Source organism: Genypterus blacodes, unplaced genomic scaffold, assembly GCF_046128005.1.
Source record: "Genypterus blacodes isolate CSIRO-AG114 ecotype Tasmania unplaced genomic scaffold, CSIRO-AGI_Gbla_v1 ptg000017l_1, whole genome shotgun sequence".
Taxonomy (NCBI): Eukaryota; Metazoa; Chordata; class Actinopteri; order Ophidiiformes; family Ophidiidae; genus Genypterus; species Genypterus blacodes.
The window spans coordinates 252,476-273,759 of NW_027466831.1; the positions used below are offsets into that span (position 1 = coordinate 252,476).

The window sequence follows — 21,284 nt, forward strand, 5'->3', positions numbered from 1 at the left end:
CTCAGCCGGACAATGAAGTGACGGAGGAGTCTCTGCTGGAGTCCAACAGTGAAGACATCACAGGTGAACCAAGTCAGAACGAAGAAGAACCACCTGGAGATGATGATCATGATGATGATGATGATGATGATGATGCCGACGCCTCTCCTCAGCCGGACACTGAAGTGACGGAGGAGCCTCTGCTGGAGTCCAACAGTGAAGCCATCCCAGGTGAACCAAGTCAGAACGAAGAAGAACAACCTGGAGATGATGATGATGATGCCGACGCCTCTGCTCAGCCTTCCTCCAAGTGTCCTAGTTCATGCACTGACCTTTCTAATTCCTCTCCACTCTCGGATTCGGATCTTACATCTCCGTCTGATACTTCAGGGTCAAACGCAGAAGCCGACCTCGATCCCGAGTTGGCCCCAAACCTTTCAGAACCTTCGCACCTTCCTCATCCGGAATCTCACACTACAACTCAACGATCTCCATCTCCTCTGACCCCTGAATCATCTGAGTGTTCCACTCCCCACAGAAGCCATTCTCCAAGTCCCCTTCCTCTTGATGTTGCATCTCAAACAGCAGATCCAACCTCCACTGTTGATGTGTGCAGTGAGGACCAGGATGAGGAAGGTGTTCCATCACTGATAAACCCTGAGGTCAGCCATGTTGTTGAACATCTTGTCAAAGCTGTGATGGCGGAGACGGCGCCACTGCTAGAGTTTGGTGATGAAGCTGAGGATGATGCTTGTGTAGAAGAGAGTAAAGACAATGAAGAGCAGTTACCAAAAGAATCTGAGGAAGAGTTGGTCTGCATTTTGGATCAGAAGTGTGAAACATCCAAGGAGGATGCAGCTGAATGTCAAACAAATGTTGGAGTATTGCAGAATAGTGAACCATCAGCAGAGACATCTGTCTCTTCTCTACTTTCACCTTCGGACTCATCAGATTGTAAAATGTCTCCGGTCCCTTTGGATGTCACGCTGTCTTCGTCACCGCGTCCTTCTCCTCCACACCACACAGAGCCAGCAGCTGATCTGGTGACAACTTCAGTCTGTTCCTCAGATGACACGTCTCTTCATCCTGACGCTCCTGTTGCCAGCATCCCAGAGACTTCCCCTCCCTCTCACCTGGACCTTGACTCTGGACAAGATCCACATCCATTGTCATCTCCATCTCCCTCTGAAAGAGCCCAGCTTTTGTCGGCCAGTTCTTCTCTTCTGCAAGAGGGATGTGAACATGTTTCTTTGGAGTTGCTCTCCTCTGCTGAACTGTCTCAGTGTCCCATGTCCCTGTGGGATGCAGTCAATCGCATTAGGAAACATACAGCACCGGACTCAGAGAATGAAGATGAGGAAATGAGCGAACTTTGGGATCCAGAGAGCTCAGGAGAGGGAAGGACCTGCATGAATGTGGTGGCGGATAAGAATTCAGAGGGTGGAGTGTTTGATAGTAGTGATGGACTTCAAGAGGGAACAGTGTCTTCCTCCAGCGACACCACAATCACAACTGGAGAAAAGATGATCTTTGACAAAGCAGAGCTGGAGGTTTCAAAGGAGTTGTGTTGTCCAAGTGTTGAGGAAGCGGAGGTGAGAGGAATACAGCAGGATCTGTGCGGACATGCAGAGGAAGACGCACTGTCCTGCAGCAGCACAAACAGCCACAGTTCGGGCGACACTATTATCGCAGCATCTGAGGGCGACGTCGAGGAAATGACGTACGACGCAGCGATACAAGACCAAAAGGGGGAGGAGGAAGACAAAACTCCGGCAGAGCACGACAGCGAGTCACACAAGGCTAAGGAGGAGAAGGATGCGACGGAAGGGGATGATGATCAAGAAGAGATAAGGAGAACAATGTCTGATACAGCTGAGATGACAGAAGTCGGGTCAGAAACCGGGTAAACAGAAACCACTGAGGTTGCTTTCATGTCCCTGAAGGTCAGAGGTGAATGAGTGAGTGGTCCAAAATCTAAATCTGCTGCTGATCTGATATTTAATTAATCAATCGTATTTTGTAGATGTTTTAATAGAGGCTAATGCATTTCACACTTTCATCGTTCTTAGTGGTTTGTTGTTTAATGTCTGAGTGCTGCTGCCTTTTTAAGGAATCTTAAGCTTTGATATTGGGCAAAGTTAAAAGTGTCAAATCAATTTCCAGAAATCCTACAAAGTAAAATATCAATTTCTATGCATTTAGTATAACTAGGAGTATAGTGATTACCTGATACAAACACACATTTACTACCACTGAGCATAAAGACATGAAGTCACCTTAACACTGAATTTACACCCACAAACTCTTTAAATGTCCCCGTTGTGTGGATTCACTGTATAATGTATAAATACACTGATCAATAAATGATTCATTTGATGTGTGGTGTGTGTGTGTGATATTAATGAAAGACAAAATCCGATGCAGAAAACGTACAAAAATGTATTTAAAGAGAAAAAAAAATGACATTTCAGGAAAAAGTTCACAAGACAGTAAGTTCAGTTATCACACAGAAATGTGGACAAAACGTCTCCTGGTCGCTTTACACACACACACAGTAACACAGCGTGAACTAGGTCACAGTGCTGTTATTTGAAATCTCATTGTGGGCTACAGCGCCCTCTAGCGCCCAGAGTGAACTAAACTAAACTCTACAAATAGTGTAAGATTTGGAATGATTGTCAAGTACAAAGATAGAAATGAACTGAGGTTGGTTAGGATGGACAGCAAAAGTAACAAGTAAAAGAAAAAAAAAAACATTTCCAACTTAAACCCCTGCAAAAATGTCCAAATAACAGAAGAGAATTTAGTTCAAATCTAAGAATTCAGGCTGCAAACCTGTCTTTACTTGGTTACTATGTTTTTTCTTCATGTTGATCAAAGGCCATCATCAAGGATATTTTTCTTTTTAAGTGTGATGTAGTACTGAATCTCTTGCTTAAATTGGATTTTAAAGGGCCAGTACGTATCACATCAGAATAAGCATAAGTGCACTGAATATGGACTCGATCTTAGTCTGATTATCAGTTTTATTCCTTATTCAACATAGATGTGATGGATCTGTCTCTGCTTCTTCTCTGGTTGACTGTAAATCATCAGCATGGAATTCTGTCAAAATGAACCTTTAATTGATGTTCTTTAATTATAGAACTACAGCGTGAAGCACTTAGAACTGCCATCAGTTATTCTTGGACAGGTCAATAAATAACGATGAGCAATAAAAAACTATCTAAAGCCAAAAGTGAGAGTGTGATTCATGAATTGGTTGTGTGGGCGTTCAGTCACTGTGAACTCGATTTAAGGACCGCTTGACCAAATGTCAACCTGAGCACCATTTAAGTTTAAACACACCATTACAGCTCTAAATCCTCTAATCTTCCATTTTCATGTTTCACATTTGGATTCTAATCTAATAGAGAATTGAAAAGTATAAAGGTGTAAACAATCAAAGACAAATACAAGAGGAATATTTTTTTTTTTTATATATAAATTGGAGGGATTCTTAAATTCCTTCCAGGAAGAAAACCCTGGAATAATGTGAATGATGGCAGATTTTTATTTTGTAGGGGTTTTTGTTTGTGTGTCTCCACCGCTGCCATGGATTCACCTGGTGACGACACAGCGCACACACACACAGCGCCCGGTGCGTCAGACAGCAGCCACGGCCGGATGTCATCAAAGTTCATCATGGTGCATTGTCAGAGCGTGATCACAGAGGTCTGCAGAGAAAAGAGAAACCAAAACACACAATGACAACACTGAGACTGGAGTGTGTGTGTGTGTGTGTGATATGGCCAAAGGTGCATGGAAACCTACCTGTCCTCTTGCTGCAGAGTTTGTCTTTGACATTTTCTGTTTCATGAGAGAAGAACTCGATGATTTCATCTTCATGCTGCTCAGCGATTGTTTCACACTGGGGGAAAACAATAGAGTTAAAAATAAACGTTTTCACTGCATAACTAATGTATCATTTGGTAAAAATGTCTTCAAACGTACAGGAGGCAGAGCTGCACACAAACTGTACTCACTGCAAACTTTAGACTGGATGTAACTCTGGAGTCCAGCGTGGCCTCAGATAGGTCCATGGCCTCTCCACTCCGGGATTTGATCCTAATGTAGGACTTCCTGTTGGTGGATGAGGCCACTTGCTCGCCGTAGTCTTGCATCCTCTCACACACACTCTCCATCAGCTCCAGCAGGTTTCCCTCCGAACGCGCCAGAGGAACCTGGAGGGGTCAAACACACAAACTCAACATAAAAAAGAGGTTGATAGTGTTTACCTCAATACTAATATACTGAAAATATATATACACTAGGAATTAGATGGGGAGTGTGTGTGTGTGTGTGTGTTTGTGCGTTCGTGCGTGCTTGCATGTTGTTGTTACTACGTGGCTCACCTCTCTGATGGACTGACTGCCGTCCGGGTTGATCCTGAACGACCCGGTCTGGATCATCTTCCTCGGGTCTATCTGAGAGATCGCCCACTCCATTTCATCTACCAGAGCCCTGCAAGCTGCGGGCAGAGCACACACACACTCATGGAGGAGACTTCAGTGTGTACGTGAGTGTGTATGCGAGTGTGTGTTCGAGTTAAACATACCTCCACATCTGATGTCCTGTCCCTGTCTGGCTGCGTGTGTGAAGCTCAGGAGTAGGACCGCAAACACACACGGTTTTAGTAGCAGACCCGCTTCCCTCATCTTCTACCTGAAGACACACACACACACACACACACACACACACACACACACAAACACACACGTCGCAGCTCAGTAATTGAAAAGTTGCATCACACAGGCTCAGCCATCAACGGCCAACAAGCACTCGGCTGTTTTAACCCGCTTATTCCCGCTAAACATCAAGTCTCTTCGTCTACAGTGGCTCTCGAAGGGAAGGAGAAACAAAAACTCACAAAGTTTTCAACTTTTCATTCAACTTACGAGTTTGTGTCAGTGTTTTTGGAGTCAGTCGCTACGAGAAAGACGCGTTTCTTCTTCCACGCTGTCCCATCGTATTCGGTGAAATGTGGTGACGTAGCAAATGAGCTGCCGAGCTCCGGGCGGCTGGCGCCCCCGCATGGCCAGGAAGTGCAATAACAGCAGCAATAGCTTTTTAAACCACTGTATATCATTACAATTTATCATATACTGGATCTGTATGGAACTTTGATGACGGTATTTTTCTTCATATATAAAATGTTGTGCGCTCTGCATATCTGGTCATTGATCATTCGTGTTTTATTAGTACAGGGTTAGTGCAGGACCAGGGACGACTGTCTGTGTCTCAGGCATCTCTATTGAATGTAAGGATAGTGGGATGTTATTTGATGAAAATAAGAGAAAGGTCTCATTACTATAGATCAAGAGCTTACAATAAAACCCATAAAATGTTAATTTAGTGCTACAGGAGGGTAGAAATAAAGTGCAACGTCTCTGTTATATTTTGAAATGGTAACTTCAATTGTAATGGTCTCTTATATGAATGTAATGTGACAAATAACACAAAATCACATTTTAAAAGGGAATTGAACTGTTTTATTTTTCAAAAAGACTAAATACCTATATCTAAATACAAAAAAAGAAATTCCGGACAATCTAACATTACAACCAACCAAAACTCCCATCAATAGTGCACCATCACATCTAATCGCATTGACACACATTTGATTTAGTCCATTATGCGACACACAGTCACAGTCAAAATGGCCATGGGCATGAAAATAGTCTTTTAAAGTCCCAACTGTTAGCTGATCCCAAATTCCGACATGCAACTTCATCTTTTCTAACAACAGCAATTTGACTTTCATGCATTGGCAAGTGCGGAAAGGAAAACAAGGCACAGTGGTGAACATGGGAGGCTCTGCGGTCAATGACATCAGAAAACATCTCACAAATTCAGATTAACATTTGTTCCAACACAGATTTGATGACTTTTGGTTGTTTCAATAGTAACATGTTTAGGGTTTCTGCTGTTTGTGTTTTTAGTCCTAAGTCTTCAGTGTTTTCTCAGTACTCTCTATATTATTCATAAAGCTCTTTGTAACACTGCCTATATAAAGTGCTACATGAATATATTTTATCAGTAAGTGCACAAAAGTCCATACAAGAGTGTCAAAGTGTTTATATTAGCTTCTCTCATTATAGGCAGCTGTTGTGATAAATGACACACTGTCAAAACTCAAACCGCTTCCACATTTTGCACATTTCAGTGTTTCACGTGTTCATGATGGTGTTAGAAAGCTGTCAAACCTGCTGGAGTTACAGTGTGGGTAACTGGTAAATATGCAGTTTAATGCTTCTATCATTAACACAGTAAACGGACTTATTTACCAGTTACCTCACTAACCTGCACCACGGTAACAGACAACTTTGACTTTCTCTCTCCAGTCAATGGCATGATTGTTTGGTAACAATGCTCTCACACCTCTCAGCATGTTAGACTTGATTAATAAACAAAGGAATCTGCACTCACTCGCCCCAAATAACTGATAATAAATGGACATCAACATAATTTAAGCCAACCCTAAATAAATACATCTTCAAATAATTTGACCTCAACTTAACTGAATGGGAATTCAATTTACAAAATGGAATATATCAAACTATAATCCTGCCTAAACAATGTCAAAGAAGTGTGCAGACAGATGCCAGCGTTTGCTCCCCACAGGCCCATCAAAGTCAAAGTACTACATTATGTACGGTCAGCTCATATTTCAGCTCACATTTACTGCAGATTTACTAGACAATTCATTAATATCGTCAATGGGAATGTATACACAACAATAACGTACTTGCGCTATCGTGTAGCTTTACAATGATCTAATATTTATGTGATCAGACTCAAAATAGAAAAAGGTCAAAGGCCTGTTCTTCAATTACACTTCAAAATGTGATACAAAACTCTATCAAAGTATAAAACTGTGCGATTAATCACACACAAACACCCGTATACAGTATTCAATAAGCTTATTTGAAATAAAGCCTTATTGGAAACTGTATGAATGTATTAAAACACGTGATAAGTCCGTTAAGGCCTTTTTTTGGTGTTAGTACTTTGAGGTTTCAGCCCTGTGGAGACGCATGGCAAGGCATCTGAACTAGGTTCTCTATCATCATGCCAGGTAACGCAGAAACAAGTTAGGTTAACAAAGGGGCCTTTAGGATTCATAATTAGGAACAGATTTAGTTTTCTTGGTCTTATTTCTGCCAGTAACATGATTATTTAATACAACAGAACTCATATCATACAGTCGGCTGCCTCTCGCTGTCTTTTATCAGTATTACTGATGTTACAGGGCTGCTAACACACTTATACTGGTCTTTACTGTATGACAGTAAACTAACATTTCATTATATATCTCCAACAGTGGTCCCCACTGAGGTTGCTGGGAGATTTGTTGATGCAACTCACCCATTACTGAATTAAATATGTAGGGGTTGCTGCATGTTGTAAGGTCACTTTGAAGCGCTGTAGGAACCCAGAGGCACAAGATGAACACGGGGTGACCCAGCATATACAGTAGGTGACGCCGTGCTGCAGTTAGGTTGCGTTCCCTTGCTCTCCAGGCATCAGTGCTACATATCAAAATCCACGACAAGATGTTCTTCTATCGGTCAACTAACGCGTCGGCGTCCATGTCATTTAATAAATAAATGTCTGTGTGCTGCGACAGCCCCAGCTGCATCTGAAAGAGAGGAGGGGAGAGATGGAGTTTATATACGGGTTGAGAAGGTCAGAGAATATCAGCACTAATTATTTGCACAATTTGCCTTTTGATCATTACATCAATAATAAAATGGTTACAAATAAAACTGCAGTTAATTGTTAGGGGGGCTTTGCCTGTGATTAAATCAATTAATATTATTATTTTTTCACATCTCGTGGAGTTCTGTGCTTTCATCACAACATACTGAAGTTCTGATATGATATATGATACGAGAATCCCCATTGTTTGTTATCTTATGAACATAGCAAAGAAACGTGAACAAATAAAAGCTAGGAGCCCAAGTCCAGCTTCAGAACTCCACTGAGAGGTGAAAGCTCAGAGAGAATCTTTTAAAACAAAAGCAGCGGCCAGGTTAATAAACAAAGCAGGGAAATCATTTGTAAAGTTACATCATCATTTTGTATCATTCTGTAGACTTTGAGTTTTCAGGGAAAGGAAACGTAAAGCTTGCAGATGCACAGGGATTCTGGTGTTGTTGGTTTTAGAGGATGTAAATCAGATGGAGATATGTAAACAGCATATGAATAGTATTTATGATTTAAAATACAAAAGATCAATCAATTGTCAGATCGGTGGGGTCGTCGAAAGACTTGTGAGGCATGACGGTGCTCACCTTGTGTTACCTGCCAAAACACTATTTCCCTTATTAAACAAACAACATTGTGAAAAATCCTGGAATATGATTAGTGCTCTATACTGGAGAATCTGCTCTTTGAAGAGTTTTACATTTTTCTTTAAGCTCAATCTAACAATCCACACCATTTGATGCTGGGTGTGGTTTATCTCTTCATCTTAAGAAGAAGAATGAAGAACATTATTGGGTCAAATCACATGGTAACACGTCTCCATGCAATCTGAAATGTGTCTTGCGTGCCCCTCTTAAGCGCACACATGCTTTTACAGAGGGGTCAGCGCAGGGCAGCCATGATTCGGCGCCCCTGGAGCAGTTTTGGGGGTTCGGTGCCTTGCTCAAGGGCACCTCGGCAGTGCCCTGAAGGCAAACCGGCAACTCTCCAGCGGCCAGTCCGCTTTCTTGGTCCATACAGGACTCGAACCAGCGACCCTAAGGACTGAGCTACTGCCGCCCCTTGTCTTGTCAAGAAATCCAAATTTGTTTAAACCTTCAATTTTTTATCCTTCCTTCAACCTTCATTTTCTTTCTGTGCAGCTCTGAGGCACAGATCATAAATGCTCCTTTCAGACATTAAGACAGAAGACACCAACAAATGTCCACATATCCATGATTTCCAATTTATTTCTGACACATGTTGCGCTTCATCCAGACAGACACTCATTCAGGCAATTCGCAAATGAAAAGCAGAGACGTGAGATTGAACTGCAAACTACACAAAACTACATTGAGGGTTTTCTCTGTAACACTTCGACATTTGACAGTTGTATGACAGGGAGGTATGCACATGACATCTCACACATAATCGCTAGAAATAATGCAAGAAACATTTCCACGACCTCAGTGAGAACCCAAAGACTTTCCACTGTAATCAATCCGTTCGGTAAAAAAATGAACCCGAACTAATTCCTTTATTTTCATTACAATTATCGCAAACAACAAATGACCGTAATTGACGATGTGATGGTCAATTAACTAAATGTAACGCAAGATGGTTGTGTTTCAAATAGAAGCAGTTACTTCCATGCTTGCTGCACTATCGCACAACCATAAGACCTACATAAACAAAATATTATTTTCCCTAAAGCACAGCTGATGCCTGCTATGCTCTCTTTAGCTGAGGGTTAGTTATAGACAAGGCATAAAACTGAATTCATTAAATTCTGGAGGATTCTGAGTGCGAGAGAGGATGATGGCACTTGGTGTTTGACATCTGAAGTTAAAATACTTAACGTTTTCCTTCATTTAACGTGCCTACTGTTGGAAAAGAAAAAATAATGAAACATCCCTCTGAGCAGCAAACAGGTCTACAGTCTAAAGTGAAGGATTAAAAGATAACAATTGTGGAGTGAAAGCTAAAATCAATGAAAGGTTACTAAGAGACTGCCCAAGACTAAAAACTGGAGAAGTGGAGCTCTGTGAAATCTGACGCAGGTTGGTTTAAGTTCTATCTTCATATACGTTTAGGCTCTAAATCGCCGTAACACTGCTTTGTCTCTACATGTCCTGACTTGCACTTCTGCTTGAACACGGTGCACTCGCTACACTTGCACCTCATTTTAAGAAACACTGCATTAACAACATTTAATATATACAAACATATCCGAGGCGTTTCCTCTGTATCGCTTAATAAACAAATAATCTGCTTGATCACAGCTTCAGTTTTCTCTCTTTTTCTCTTTACATCCAACAGTTATTTCTTCCCCACATTCTGATCCCAGGAGTCGCACTTTAAGAACTCATAAATGTGCGGCGGAACTGAAATGTATAAATCCGTATTCAATTCCAAATGAATGACGCCTCTTTATAGTGCTTCTCACTGGGATCGGGAATATTAGGGGGAAACAAACTCTGCGGATAAAGGATTGTTTTTATATCTTTACCTAATGGAAAGAAGCGGTCTGGATGGAGCTGATAACACACTGCTGCTGTGCTGTGCAGCGGTGCGTTCAAGCAGCCCTCCAATTTCGCAAAACTAGTGTGTAAAACTCCTATCCTTCCTAAAAGAATTTCTTACACAGCATCGGCTCTTTATTCAACCTAGTTACACACAAATCTGTCATCTGTCAAAGTCAGTATGTGCCGTCAGAGATTACAGAAGGAAACTTGTTCAATACATCAAACCCCAGTAACCAATACAGGTTTTTCTTCAGTTAGGGCTGGATATCATTTGGAGATTTTTTTGGTACGAATCAATTATATACATGAATTTCTCTTGATATATTTTAAAGATTATTATTTTAAAAACACACATATCCGCCCCTGCTATCTCCCTACAGCCCTGCTCTGCTCTCATTGGCCAGTTATGTCCCATCTGAGCAGAACACCGATTGCCAAACACTCACGAGCTCATAAATGAAGTGAAGGACGGAACTCCGGACAGTAGGTTTAACTTATTGAATGTGTTTGTACTCTGTAAACAAGCACTCTGCCATATCATACTGTACAAATGAGGGATATGAAAAAAAAGAAAAAAGAAAGCGCATTATGTCCACTTTAAAACTTTATTTATTGTCCCATCCGGCTGCTACGTCGATAGCAAGGAGACGCGTGTCGAGTGTGAGCGATCCAGCTACATCGGCGCAAATGTTCGGAGGAGCGTGGGATTGGATCAGAATAGCAGCTTCAGGTTTCTTTCAGCTTTAGTTTACATGCTCAGACTTTAACTCCTACGTCCTCCTGGTGGATTTTAGGCGACTGAGCCTTTGTCAATATCAGAACAGCCAAAACACAAAGACTTGAGAGCAACGTCACAAAGATGGGATAGAAGTCAAAGGCGAGTCTGGTTAAAAGTTAAAAACATACTTATAGCTGGATAATCTCTGTACATAATGTTATAGCTCATTGTCATTGAAGCTCACTTGGTTCTAAAGCTGTTGACTGCATTTGAGATCGAGCATCAGGAGCTAATATTCATCTTTGCTGGTGTTGTGCCATATTGCTACAGATGGTTGGGTACCTAAAAGCACCAAATGTTGATACCCAGCCCTACACACAGATACCATGTAAGATGATGAGAAAATGTGCTTTCAAAAGGATCCTATGAGCTTGTGTGATCCTGGGTGTGTACGGGGGGCTCAGTGTGTCCGGGGTGGAAAAAGAGGGGAGAAAGCTGCTGGTTTACTGTCCTGATCAGCTCTACGAGTCGTACTCAGACTGTTCCTCTATCAACACGGCTGGTCTGTGTCTTACCCTGCTGCCAAAGTCCAGGCAGGAGACCCCCAACGCAATCAAACACTGCCAAACCTGCGAACAACGACAAGAGGAGAAAAGCCGTTAATAGTATAAACAAAACGTTGTGTTTGTCCCACTCACGTGTGCTGATAACATGAATTAGCTGACAGCTGCCGGGTAATTCATGTCGTTAGTTACACCTGTGTTTGACAAAGCAATGTGTGTGAGAAGGGTCCATTAAGAGGAATTCATCAAATGTGGTATAAAATACTAAGTAATTCTATTTTAAAAAACAGTTTAAATGTGATTTACCAATTCTGATGCAATACTAAACATTTTAGTATTACATTAGAGAACCAAACCGCCTCTGAAGTGAGAACATAAACCTGCAGGGACTCACCAGGTAGCACACGAAGCAGAGGTAAGCTAAGGAGACGATCGCCGCCAGAACGTAGAGCAGCACGCTGTTCAGCGCCGTAACGTAAACGACCACAAAGTAGATGTTGATCGCACAAACCACCAGGATGACGACACTTCCAGAGACCTTCCACACCCTGCAGGACACACAAACACTTATATAGTACGTACATACACATAGTCCAGAAATAAATCTTGTGTGTGAGGATGTGTGTGTGTGTGAGGTTGTGTGTGAGGAGGTTGTGTGTGTGTGTGTGTGTGTGTGTGTGTGTGTGTGTGTGTGTGTGTGTGTGTGTGTGTGTGTGTGTGTGTGTGTGTGTGTGTGTGTGTGTGTGTGTGTGTGTGTGTGTGTGTGTGTGTGTGTGTGTGTGTGTGTGTGTGTGTGTGTGTATGTGTATGTGTATGTGTGTGTGTATGAGAGACCTGCACATTCATCACAGCAAATGTTTAACTGACACAGAGGACCGTCTGTTCTAACATAGAAAAGAAGAAATTCCTCACAGTCTTACTCACATTCCATTTGCAAAGTCATTCATTATGGACTTCAGACTGGTGAAGGTCAGAATGGGGATCAAAGCAAATGGAAGCTGTGGGATGAGAAGAGAAATAAGATTAAATATCTTAGTGTTTTGTGTGACACCATTACAACAAGGCAACCTATATAAAACAGAACAGAAGATCGCCGACGGTGTAAAATTGGAGTTAAGACCTTTAAGGGGTTTTATGTTGGCTTCACCTGCATGCTTTGGAGAACGTTGAGGAAGTCGTTCATCCCTGTGAGATGCTGAACGTCCTGGAAAATGGCGACCAGCAGCGTAGGCGTGATGGCGATGGAGCGAGTCAGCAGCACCCGAGCAAAGCGGGACCAACGCAGATTCAGGAAACCCTGAGAGAGAGAGAGAGAGCAAGAGAGAGAGCAAGTGAGAGAAATGCAAAACAGGGCAGCAGGAACACAGACGAACCACATTATATTCTCCGCGTTGTTTGTTTATTCATCTTGTCCACAGCCACTCGACAAATATAAGCAATACACATTCTTTACCTCCATGACAAACTGTCCAGAGTAAGTGCCTGTCATGGTGGAGCTCTGTCCGGCTGCCAGGATCCCTATGGCCCAGATGTAGAGCGCTGCAGGGCCAAAGAAGCAGCCCAGGACCACGCCCTAAAGACACCATGACATTTGAAGCTTTTATTAAATGCACACTCATTAGCCACATCTTCCTTTTGGGATTTTTTGGGAGTGTGGCTCCGTTGGCGTTAGAGCAAAGTCCAGATTTACCCCTTTGTAGATGTCCACCTCCAGCGTGTTGTTGTTGAGCGGGAACAGATCTGTGTGAGGGCTGCCTGTTGCGTTGCATTCAGCGTTCTGCAACATAGGAACCCGATGCATGAAAACATGATGCAGACTACTTGATGCTCCAAACACTATAGTGAGTATCACCAGTAACAATAGGCGAGTACTTCTAATATATGACAATACAAGCTTCAGAATGTGTACGCACCACTTCCATGTTGGTTTTATTGTAGAAGGCCTGAGCGAAGACTGCGACGACAAAGACGTTGATGAGAAAGGAGATGAAGAGAGCGATGGTCGACTCGATGAAGTAGTACTTGTTGGCTTCCTTGACTTCCTTCTTGTTGTTGCGATCTATTTGTCGAGACTGGAACGCGACGCAACGATAAATGGGATGTGCAACTGCGCCTTTGCATTGGTTCAAGTAGTAGTAGTAAAAGCGGTATGAAAATAGTGCATTAAGTTGTTTTGCATGTGTCAAGTGTGTGTTTTACTAACCTTGACCAGGGCCGAGTGCAAGTAGATGTTGTGGGGCATGATGACAGCACCCACGATGCCCACCGCCTGCTCCATCTGCAGGGTTCCGCAGCCCTCACAGTAAGGGACAAACATCCCCTTCAGCAGCTCCCCTTGGTCTGGCCTTACCAGCACATACTACACACAGGCAAAGACATCATCACACACACACACACACACGGACATCACCTCAAAAAGAGTTCTCATCGATCCTGAATTGTGGGAGAAAGACGAGGAAGCTTTACCTCGTAGCCAAAACTAATAGCCATTATGGTGATGAGCACGCCAAAGAATGCTTCAAGCTTCCTCAAGCCTATAAAGAGACGGTAGTAAACATTAGGATACAGAGCTTTAAAACGTATGGATTATTAGTAACAGGTGGTCTGCAGAGAAGAAGAATCACATACCATACTTGTCTAAAAAGAGGAAGACAAACGTGTCAGTGATGGTGATGAGGACGCCTCCCCACAGTGGAATCCTGGGGAAGAAACAAGACGCAAATGTATTCTGGTTAACTTTTTTGACTCAAAGCGCTGGGTGAGAATGTGCAGAGGTATAGACAGGGATATGCTACCTGCCAACTGAGAGAAGGTTCAGAGCTATAGCACAGCCTATGACCTCCTGCATGTCTGAGCCAATAATTGCCAGTTCCACCATAAGCCAAAGCAAGATGCGCGGCACCTGAAGAAGGGGAAAAAAAATGTTATTTGCACAATATTATTATACTAAGAGGTGCATTGTTATTGATGGAGGCTTCGGCGATACGGCGGAATTCAAAGAGAGAGGGGAGGAGGATGAGAGTGGAACGCTCACTGTTGGGTACTGGCGGTTGCAGACTTCGGCCAAGTGCATCCCGGTGACGACGCCCAGGCGAGCAGCCAACCTCTGCAACAGAAGACCAATGATGGTGGCGCCGAGCAGCACCCATAGGAGCTGCGGAAGAAAGATCAAGAGAGAATCACCAAACTATGACAAGCACTAGAGTTTGAGAAAAACTAGAAACCTATGTATTCAGGTGAAGACTGCAACCAAAGAAAGTTTTTGCTCATGCCATCACTTCTTTAAATTTGGGCTGTAGGAGGCACGGCAACGGAGAATGGGGTAAACAACAGCCGAGAGCTATAACTTTGCGTTCTTGTGCATATGAAGGCGTTGTGATTAATCACCTTGAAACCTGCTTTTGCTCCGGACTGCAGGTCAGACTCAATGTTGCCTGGATCCAAGTAGGCGATGCTCATCAGGAACCCCGGTCCAGTGAAAGCCCAGAGTTTACGGAAACTGAAAGCCTGCGAGGGGGAAGCGCAGCAAGAATGTCACTTTGTGCCAACTCAACTTGTGTACAGTAATTACATTTAATACCTCAAAATAACAAGCGTCGATTTTCCTGCTAAACCAGAGACTTCAGTCAACAATAAAGGGATTAAGATTAATGGGTGGGAGTTTAAACAAGGTCTCTGAGTACAAACCTACCACCTTAAAGTAACAACTGCTGCTCTACGTGTATCCGGTGCCGCATGTCAGTTACCTGGTTGATGGACTCGGGAATGGGCACTTTCTCCTCAAAGTATGTGGAGAAGGGTTCATCCTGGTCCACCGGTGAGGCGGGGGGAGAGATGGAGCTGTACTGAGTCTGGACGCTCCCATTGTCCTGAGGGGAGTCCTCTGAGGGGAGGGGGGGGGGGTAATTAGTGCTGAGGAGCGATATCAAGATGAAACAACAGCGTACAGTAAATGGGTTTTCTCCCTTAACATCTCTCTCACCATGTTACCTGCCTTTTTTATGTCCATTAGTGGCTTCTTGGTCCAATTTCTGTTTTTCAATGCAGCGGACATTTAAAAATGACATTACGTTCTGGTTTCAGGGTCATTTCCTCCTAATCCACTGTGGTTAAATTAAGGTTAGGAAGAAACTGAATCCCTCTTCAACAAACTTCTCGGTCTTACAAGTTGCTTGTGTCAGTGTGCGATTTATCTCGTTTTCTCTATTTTTCACCCTTAAACAAAGTTTGGACAACATTCTGACTGATTTGAAGACCTTTTCTATCTTTTCTCCAAGCCATTACCCTGAGGTTGACCACATTCAGACCGTAAAGGTCATGTTCCAACTCCCCCAGCAGACATGGCTGGGCTGTGTAAGACAAACATAACTTGAACTGGCCAGGCTGTACAAAAACTAAAGGGTTTAGGGACAAAAACTCCAGTGTTTCTTCTCAATTACAGCCTTACAAATGCATAAACAGTGTTTTACAGACTACATCTGTTCAAGCCAGATTTTAAGATGGAGAGTTGAGTTCAGCAGTGCTATTAAAGTCACAGTACACGATTCTAGCATTGAGCAATTTGTGCCTTTTTAATGACTGAGAGCGAGAATTGTGAAAACCCGGGTGTTGGTAAGTTAAGCAATGAAAAGATAAATTGCAAAACTGCTAAATAAGCAGCGCAGAGTAAAACATTCAGTGACGTTAATTTAGTCCACAACAAGCTTTACTTACAGCCATAAAATAAAACTATATTGGAGTTATAAACCCTGATCCGACTGACTCCAATACCATGTTTAACAAGAACAATGTATTTAAACACCTCAGCATCCTCTATATAACTTAACGGTGCCACAATATATAATCAAGCAATAGGCAGCAGTTTGTTTTTAATCATACGTTTAAAGAATCCCTGTAAATGAGTATTACTCACTGGCTATGGACCGTTGATTCCTTTTCCCCTTCATCTCCAACTCACTGTGGCTCTCAAAGTCCACTATTCACTAACGATGACTCGGCTTTTATCAACCCAGCCGCCCCCCCCCCCCCCACACATTAGATGTCACAATGACATCCTGACATCATGTTACTAAAAATTACCCGCAAAGAGAGAGAACTGTGGAATACGCTTTCACACACAGACGCAGAAAGACATCACAAGCCCAAAAGTGAGGATATGAAGGGCATTGTGTCCTTTTATCATAGGTGAATCATGCACCAGCAGACCGACTGTAGGAGAGTTAAAAACGGAAGAAACGACTGTTCAACTGGAAGATTGTTGTTCTCTATTTTCCCGGTTTTAAATGTGTCATAGGAGTGATTTTTTTACATTCATTTGATTTGATTTTGTGATGCTTACAAACCACTAAATGTAAACAATGTCGCTGAATACGGCTCTAAAAATGAGAAAATATGCCGATGTGAAGTATCACTTAAAGTTGAGGAGTTTAAGTTTCAATGTGTGTGTGCAGTGTAATGTTAGTCATGTTTGTGTTCGACCCTCTGCCGTCCCGTTACCTTCGAGGATGTCTCCTTCTTGCTGGGCCTTCATGAGGGCAGGCTGAGGGATCCCTGGGAACCTGAGGGATGGATGTCAGCCTCCCTGTAATAAAACAACAACAGTTACGCAACGGGAGAGACTAAAAGAAAAAAAGAGACACGTATGGGTAAAGTTTTCATTTAAAGATATTATAAATCACCATTTGTTTATGATAAGTAAGATTATTAAACAAATGAGAAAGCATTCTAGCTGTTTAGCTCTTTAGACCGCAAACTAAACAGACTGCTGATTCACAAAATGAGACCAAATGAGGCCTGACTGTGCTTTCCCCCTCCAATAAAAATAACAAAAAAAAGTAATACAATGACCACGCAAAAACTGAAATATCTCCGCTGCTCTGTCCACAAGAAACGGGAACTTTTCACATTAAACCCTGAATTGACAATTGAAACTTCGATTTCTGTTCCTCAATACGACATCCTTCCTCTCCAGTCACCTTTGAGACACACAAGACACACACACACACACACACACACACACACACACACAAAACGCTTTCCATCTTACCACCCCAGTCCAGGACCCCCGAATGTACTTTCTAGCGGCCGAGACCTCTGACACAGAGAGGCGGCGCGCTCGCTGTGAGATCATGTGACTGTGAGGAGGCAGACACAGAGTGGAGGCAGCAGACGGAGGAGAAGGGGCTGCTCCTGCCTGTCTGCTCTTTACTCTGGATTATGGCTAAATGCTGTGTGTGTGTGTGTGTGTGTGTGTGTGTGTGTGGTGTGTGTGCGGTGTGTGCTGTGTGTGCACTGTGTAATTAGCAGCATTGTCGGGGAGGTTTTTGTCGCTTGTTGTTGTTGTTTTTAACTGCAGTTCTGTGGTGTTGCTTTGACACCACAAGTTTCACCCACTCACATTTCTCGCATAGAAACACTGGCCTACTGTATTTCTCACGACCTGTGTCCTACTTTCAGATGTACTGAATGAGGATTGAGCAGATTTCTGGCAATACTGAGCAGGATATTACCCAATCATATAACACAAATACTATTGTATAGCTTATATATTGTAATACTATTTCCGTCGCCATGATCAAAGAATAGTTTATAGCTTTCTGATCAAAAGCATAAACATTTGAAAGATGAACATTGGTGTTTTGTTTTTGCTCGGTCAGGCCGATAGGTCAGAGGTATAAATGCTCTCTGTGTATCTCCCATGTTTTAATATAGACGGTGTTGTTTGAAGTGACTCATTTTGAATTTGCGTCATAACAAATTAAGAGCAAAATGGACAACAAAATGAGAGCGGGCGAGCCAGGCAGAGCAGACTTTCAGCAGTCTGGGGAAAAAGAAGTGTTGCGTGCTCGTGACATCCTTTTCAGTCAAATACAGTTCGGAAGAGCCGAGTTCCTTTGGGGTTTTTTTCACAATAGGATCCTGCCAAGAAAATCTATAAAAGTAAGAGCTACAATGGGATTTATTACAAGAGATTACATCAACTCATCTCCATACGCACTCAATGGGATTCACCTTTTGGGGGGGGGGGGATCTTTAAATACAAAAAGAAAAATCTAAATATGCATCTTTATAATCATTGGATGTTGTTGAATCATAGATCATGTTAACAGAAAACAAAAGCTTTCCTGTGAGTTTGACCACTGTTGATCGAAACATCATTGTAAAGATGACAGAGGAGCTCCCTTTGCGTTGCCGTGGCAGCTGGTTATACTGTATAGATGTACTGATATTACATAAAACAGACAAATAATATTCAAGCCCCATTTAACTTTTTAACGAACTACTGTATATGTACTTTGAGCGGCTATAAATGTCTGATGTTCCATACATTTGGAGACCTGCATCTCTACACATTATCTTCTCAATGTATCAGCACAATAACAATATGTTGTTAATTTATATATATATATATATATATATATATATATGCTATAACTTCAAAGCCTTTATGTTTAAGCTGCATTCAGTACTTCTTATCTCTAGGCTCGGTGTGTGTCAGTCCTAGATTGTGTAAGTGTCTTGTAAAGTTTCAACCTATTCACCACTGTACTTGGCAACGGAAAGAAACTTTGATTTTGACAGCTTGTTAAACATTCAAGCAAGTCGGCTTCATACGCATTTAATATAGAAGTGCTATTTCTAGAACTGATGTAGCATACGCCAATTTATGTCATCGACTCTGTGCCTCGTTTTTTCCAAATGCTGGACTGACCAGATTGACGCAAGTTGTCACATACACACACACACACACAATTTAGTCACCACTTCCCCCCAAAACAGCGGCCTCAGTGAACACTAGGAAAGCCTAATCTGTGCTGAACAGCTTTTACAATCACTAAATCTATGACAACTCCCAAACTGACACATGATCCAGAACGTTCCACCCCATCTCAGGCCTAATGTGCTATATGAGAAAGCAATTAATAGAAAAACCATCCATATAAGCATCAACTAAATTTGATTTGCAAACGTTCACACTCGCTCACCATACCTTTTATATATTAGAACCAGTCAACATCTTCAAACCCAGCTGTGTCTCTCCCATGACATCTGTAAAGCTTCATCCAGACACAACATGGCAACATGGAAATAACAGCCTGTCTGTCCTCACACAGCCAGGGAACCACCTGTTCTCTAATCCGGGTCAATTAAGGGCTTGAACCCAACTCACCTGCAGTATTGCTCATTTAAACTATGTTCCTGCTTGTGTTCACGTAAGCTCATAACTTCCTGTGTTCTCAATCTCTTATCTGAGCACTCTGAACGGTTCAACAATGACTGAAATTTCTGTTAAAGGCTTTAAATGATACACCAACATAATCCCAAGTGTACTGAATACAGAAAGAGGGGGGGAAGAGAGAGAGAGAAAAAAGAAAGAAGGTTGTGTATTTATTATTATTATTATTGTTAACTTTTTTCAAGGCAGAGAGACAGAGAGAGAGAGAAAGAGAGAGAAAGGAGGATCAAGCAACGTGATGTTCTAATATGTAGCGTTTATGTATGACTCCATGCCTTATGGGACTAACATTTAAAGAACAGTGGCTACAGATGGGCATTGATAGCTTTAGTGAGTCATCAGCCGGGTAGAACTTAACACCTTCAAATGCCAGGAAAATGAACTCTTAGGACTATTACATTCCACATCAAGGTGTGTTTGAAAACTGGTAGCAATCTAAAACTTTGAATAGATTCCCATTCAAATGTGTAATGGAACAACTGAGGTGACAGCGACAGACTCCTACAGCACAACGGCCACATCCATATCAGAGAGGACACATGGAAGGACAAGGACACATTTCTGCCCTTTTCCACAATAAACTGTGGAATTTTTGGAAAAATGTCCATTTTCAAAGGCACTCTGAAGATGCAGCAATTTAAAAATTATATATATTCATCTATGTCATTGCACTCTCTACTGCTATTTGCACTACTAATTATGTCATGTGCAATTAATTCACTCAATCCATTCACTTCAGACTGAACTACTGTTATGCACACAAAAACGTTTTAACTATTTTACATATCAAATTATTAGCTGTATATAATTGTCTGCATTTCATTGTCTTGTACCTGTACACTGCTCAAAGACAACAACGTTGAATCTCATCTCATCTAAATCAAATCTAAATACAAATGTTTTTAAGTACAGTTTTACTTTTCATTAACACCATTTGTATACATCCAGATCTAAACCACGACTCTCATAACATAAATTATATCTGTACACAGACTGTTAGTTGTGTTTTTGTGGATTTATTCTAATTATAGGCACAGTGACAGTTTGACAGCAACCAAAGTCAACCTCGTTTTACAGAAACAGTGGTACAAATGTTACAAACTCAGTGTAGCTAACGGAACAATAACGAATGACCTCTCGTCCTTACTAATTCTAACGTTAATGTTAGAAGATAGTAGAGTGATACGGAGCCAGACTGAAGTTTATTACGTACTGCTACTAGAGGGGATCGAAGCAGGCTAACGAGTGCTCATGTAAGATAGCTGTCTGACAAGATTTACTAACGTTATCCTCTTTAAAGTCTGGAAAAATGTCTTACCTGGGTTCACTTTGGGGCTTTGTGATGTAACCGGTTATATCCTGACGATCAAAGCCACTTCTCACGTAAAACCATTGATGAATTGAGCCCTATCGCTAGCTAGGTGACACGTTCTCTCCTACAGGCAAAGTCGTCTCTCTTCATGTAAACTATAAGTTAGCGTCCCACTGCGCATGCGTTCAAACGATTTCCGCTGTGATTGGCCAATAAATGAAAA

The 21,284-nt window shown here is 42.1% G+C and overlaps 2 protein-coding genes across 2 annotated transcripts; both read right to left on the reverse strand.

The window, feature by feature from the left end:
- Positions 1-3,462: 3,462 nt before the first annotated feature.
- Positions 3,463-4,999, reverse strand: cnpy2 (canopy FGF signaling regulator 2). Its single transcript, XM_076141384.1, has 6 exons — positions 4,917-4,999; positions 4,577-4,683; positions 4,374-4,489; positions 4,005-4,202; positions 3,793-3,889; positions 3,463-3,695 (listed from the first exon to the last, which is right to left on the reverse strand). The coding sequence occupies exons 2-6, from the start codon at positions 4,674-4,676 to the stop codon at positions 3,652-3,654; spliced, it is 555 nt and encodes a 184-aa protein (XP_075997499.1). The 5' UTR covers positions 4,677-4,683; positions 4,917-4,999; the 3' UTR covers positions 3,463-3,651.
- Positions 5,000-5,529: 530 nt separating this feature from the next.
- On the reverse strand, positions 5,530-21,221 carry LOC142990980 (natural resistance-associated macrophage protein 2-like). Its single transcript, XM_076140888.1, has 17 exons — positions 21,068-21,221; positions 17,010-17,094; positions 15,260-15,396; positions 14,901-15,020; positions 14,548-14,667; positions 14,309-14,415; positions 14,142-14,212; positions 13,980-14,047; positions 13,717-13,872; positions 13,427-13,585; positions 13,204-13,290; positions 12,967-13,086; positions 12,661-12,810; positions 12,438-12,511; positions 11,908-12,061; positions 11,526-11,579; positions 5,530-7,660 (listed from the first exon to the last, which is right to left on the reverse strand). Exons 2-17 carry the CDS (start codon positions 17,041-17,043, stop codon positions 7,583-7,585), a joined length of 1,689 nt encoding a protein of 562 aa, XP_075997003.1. The 5' UTR covers positions 17,044-17,094; positions 21,068-21,221; the 3' UTR covers positions 5,530-7,582.
- Between the last annotated feature and the right edge of the window lie 63 nt (positions 21,222-21,284).

What these genes read in the sequence shown, in the direction of transcription:
- LOC142990980 (XM_076140888.1), bottom strand. Translation starts at nt 17,043, where the DNA reads ATGAAGGCCCAGCAAGAAGGAGACATCCTCGAAG. An exon ending in TTCCCGAGTCCATCAACCAG is followed by an intron (nt 15,021 to 15,259) that starts GTAACTGACATG and finishes TCCCCCTCGCAG; the next exon opens with GCTTTCAGTTTCCGTAAACT. An exon ending in TCTGCTTCGTGTGCTACCTG is followed by an intron (nt 11,580 to 11,907) that starts GTGAGTCCCTGC and finishes CGTTGTTCGCAG; the next exon opens with GTTTGGCAGTGTTTGATTGC.
- cnpy2 (XM_076141384.1), bottom strand. Translation starts at nt 4,676, where the DNA reads ATGAGGGAAGCGGGTCTGCTACTAAAACCGTGTGTGTTTGCGGTCCTA. An exon ending in GCAGTCAGTCCATCAGAGAG is followed by an intron (nt 4,203 to 4,373) that starts GTGAGCCACGTA and finishes TGACCCCTCCAG; the next exon opens with GTTCCTCTGGCGCGTTCGGA. An exon ending in ACTCTGCAGCAAGAGGACAG is followed by an intron (nt 3,696 to 3,792) that starts GTAGGTTTCCAT and finishes TTTTCTCTGCAG; the next exon opens with ACCTCTGTGATCACGCTCTG.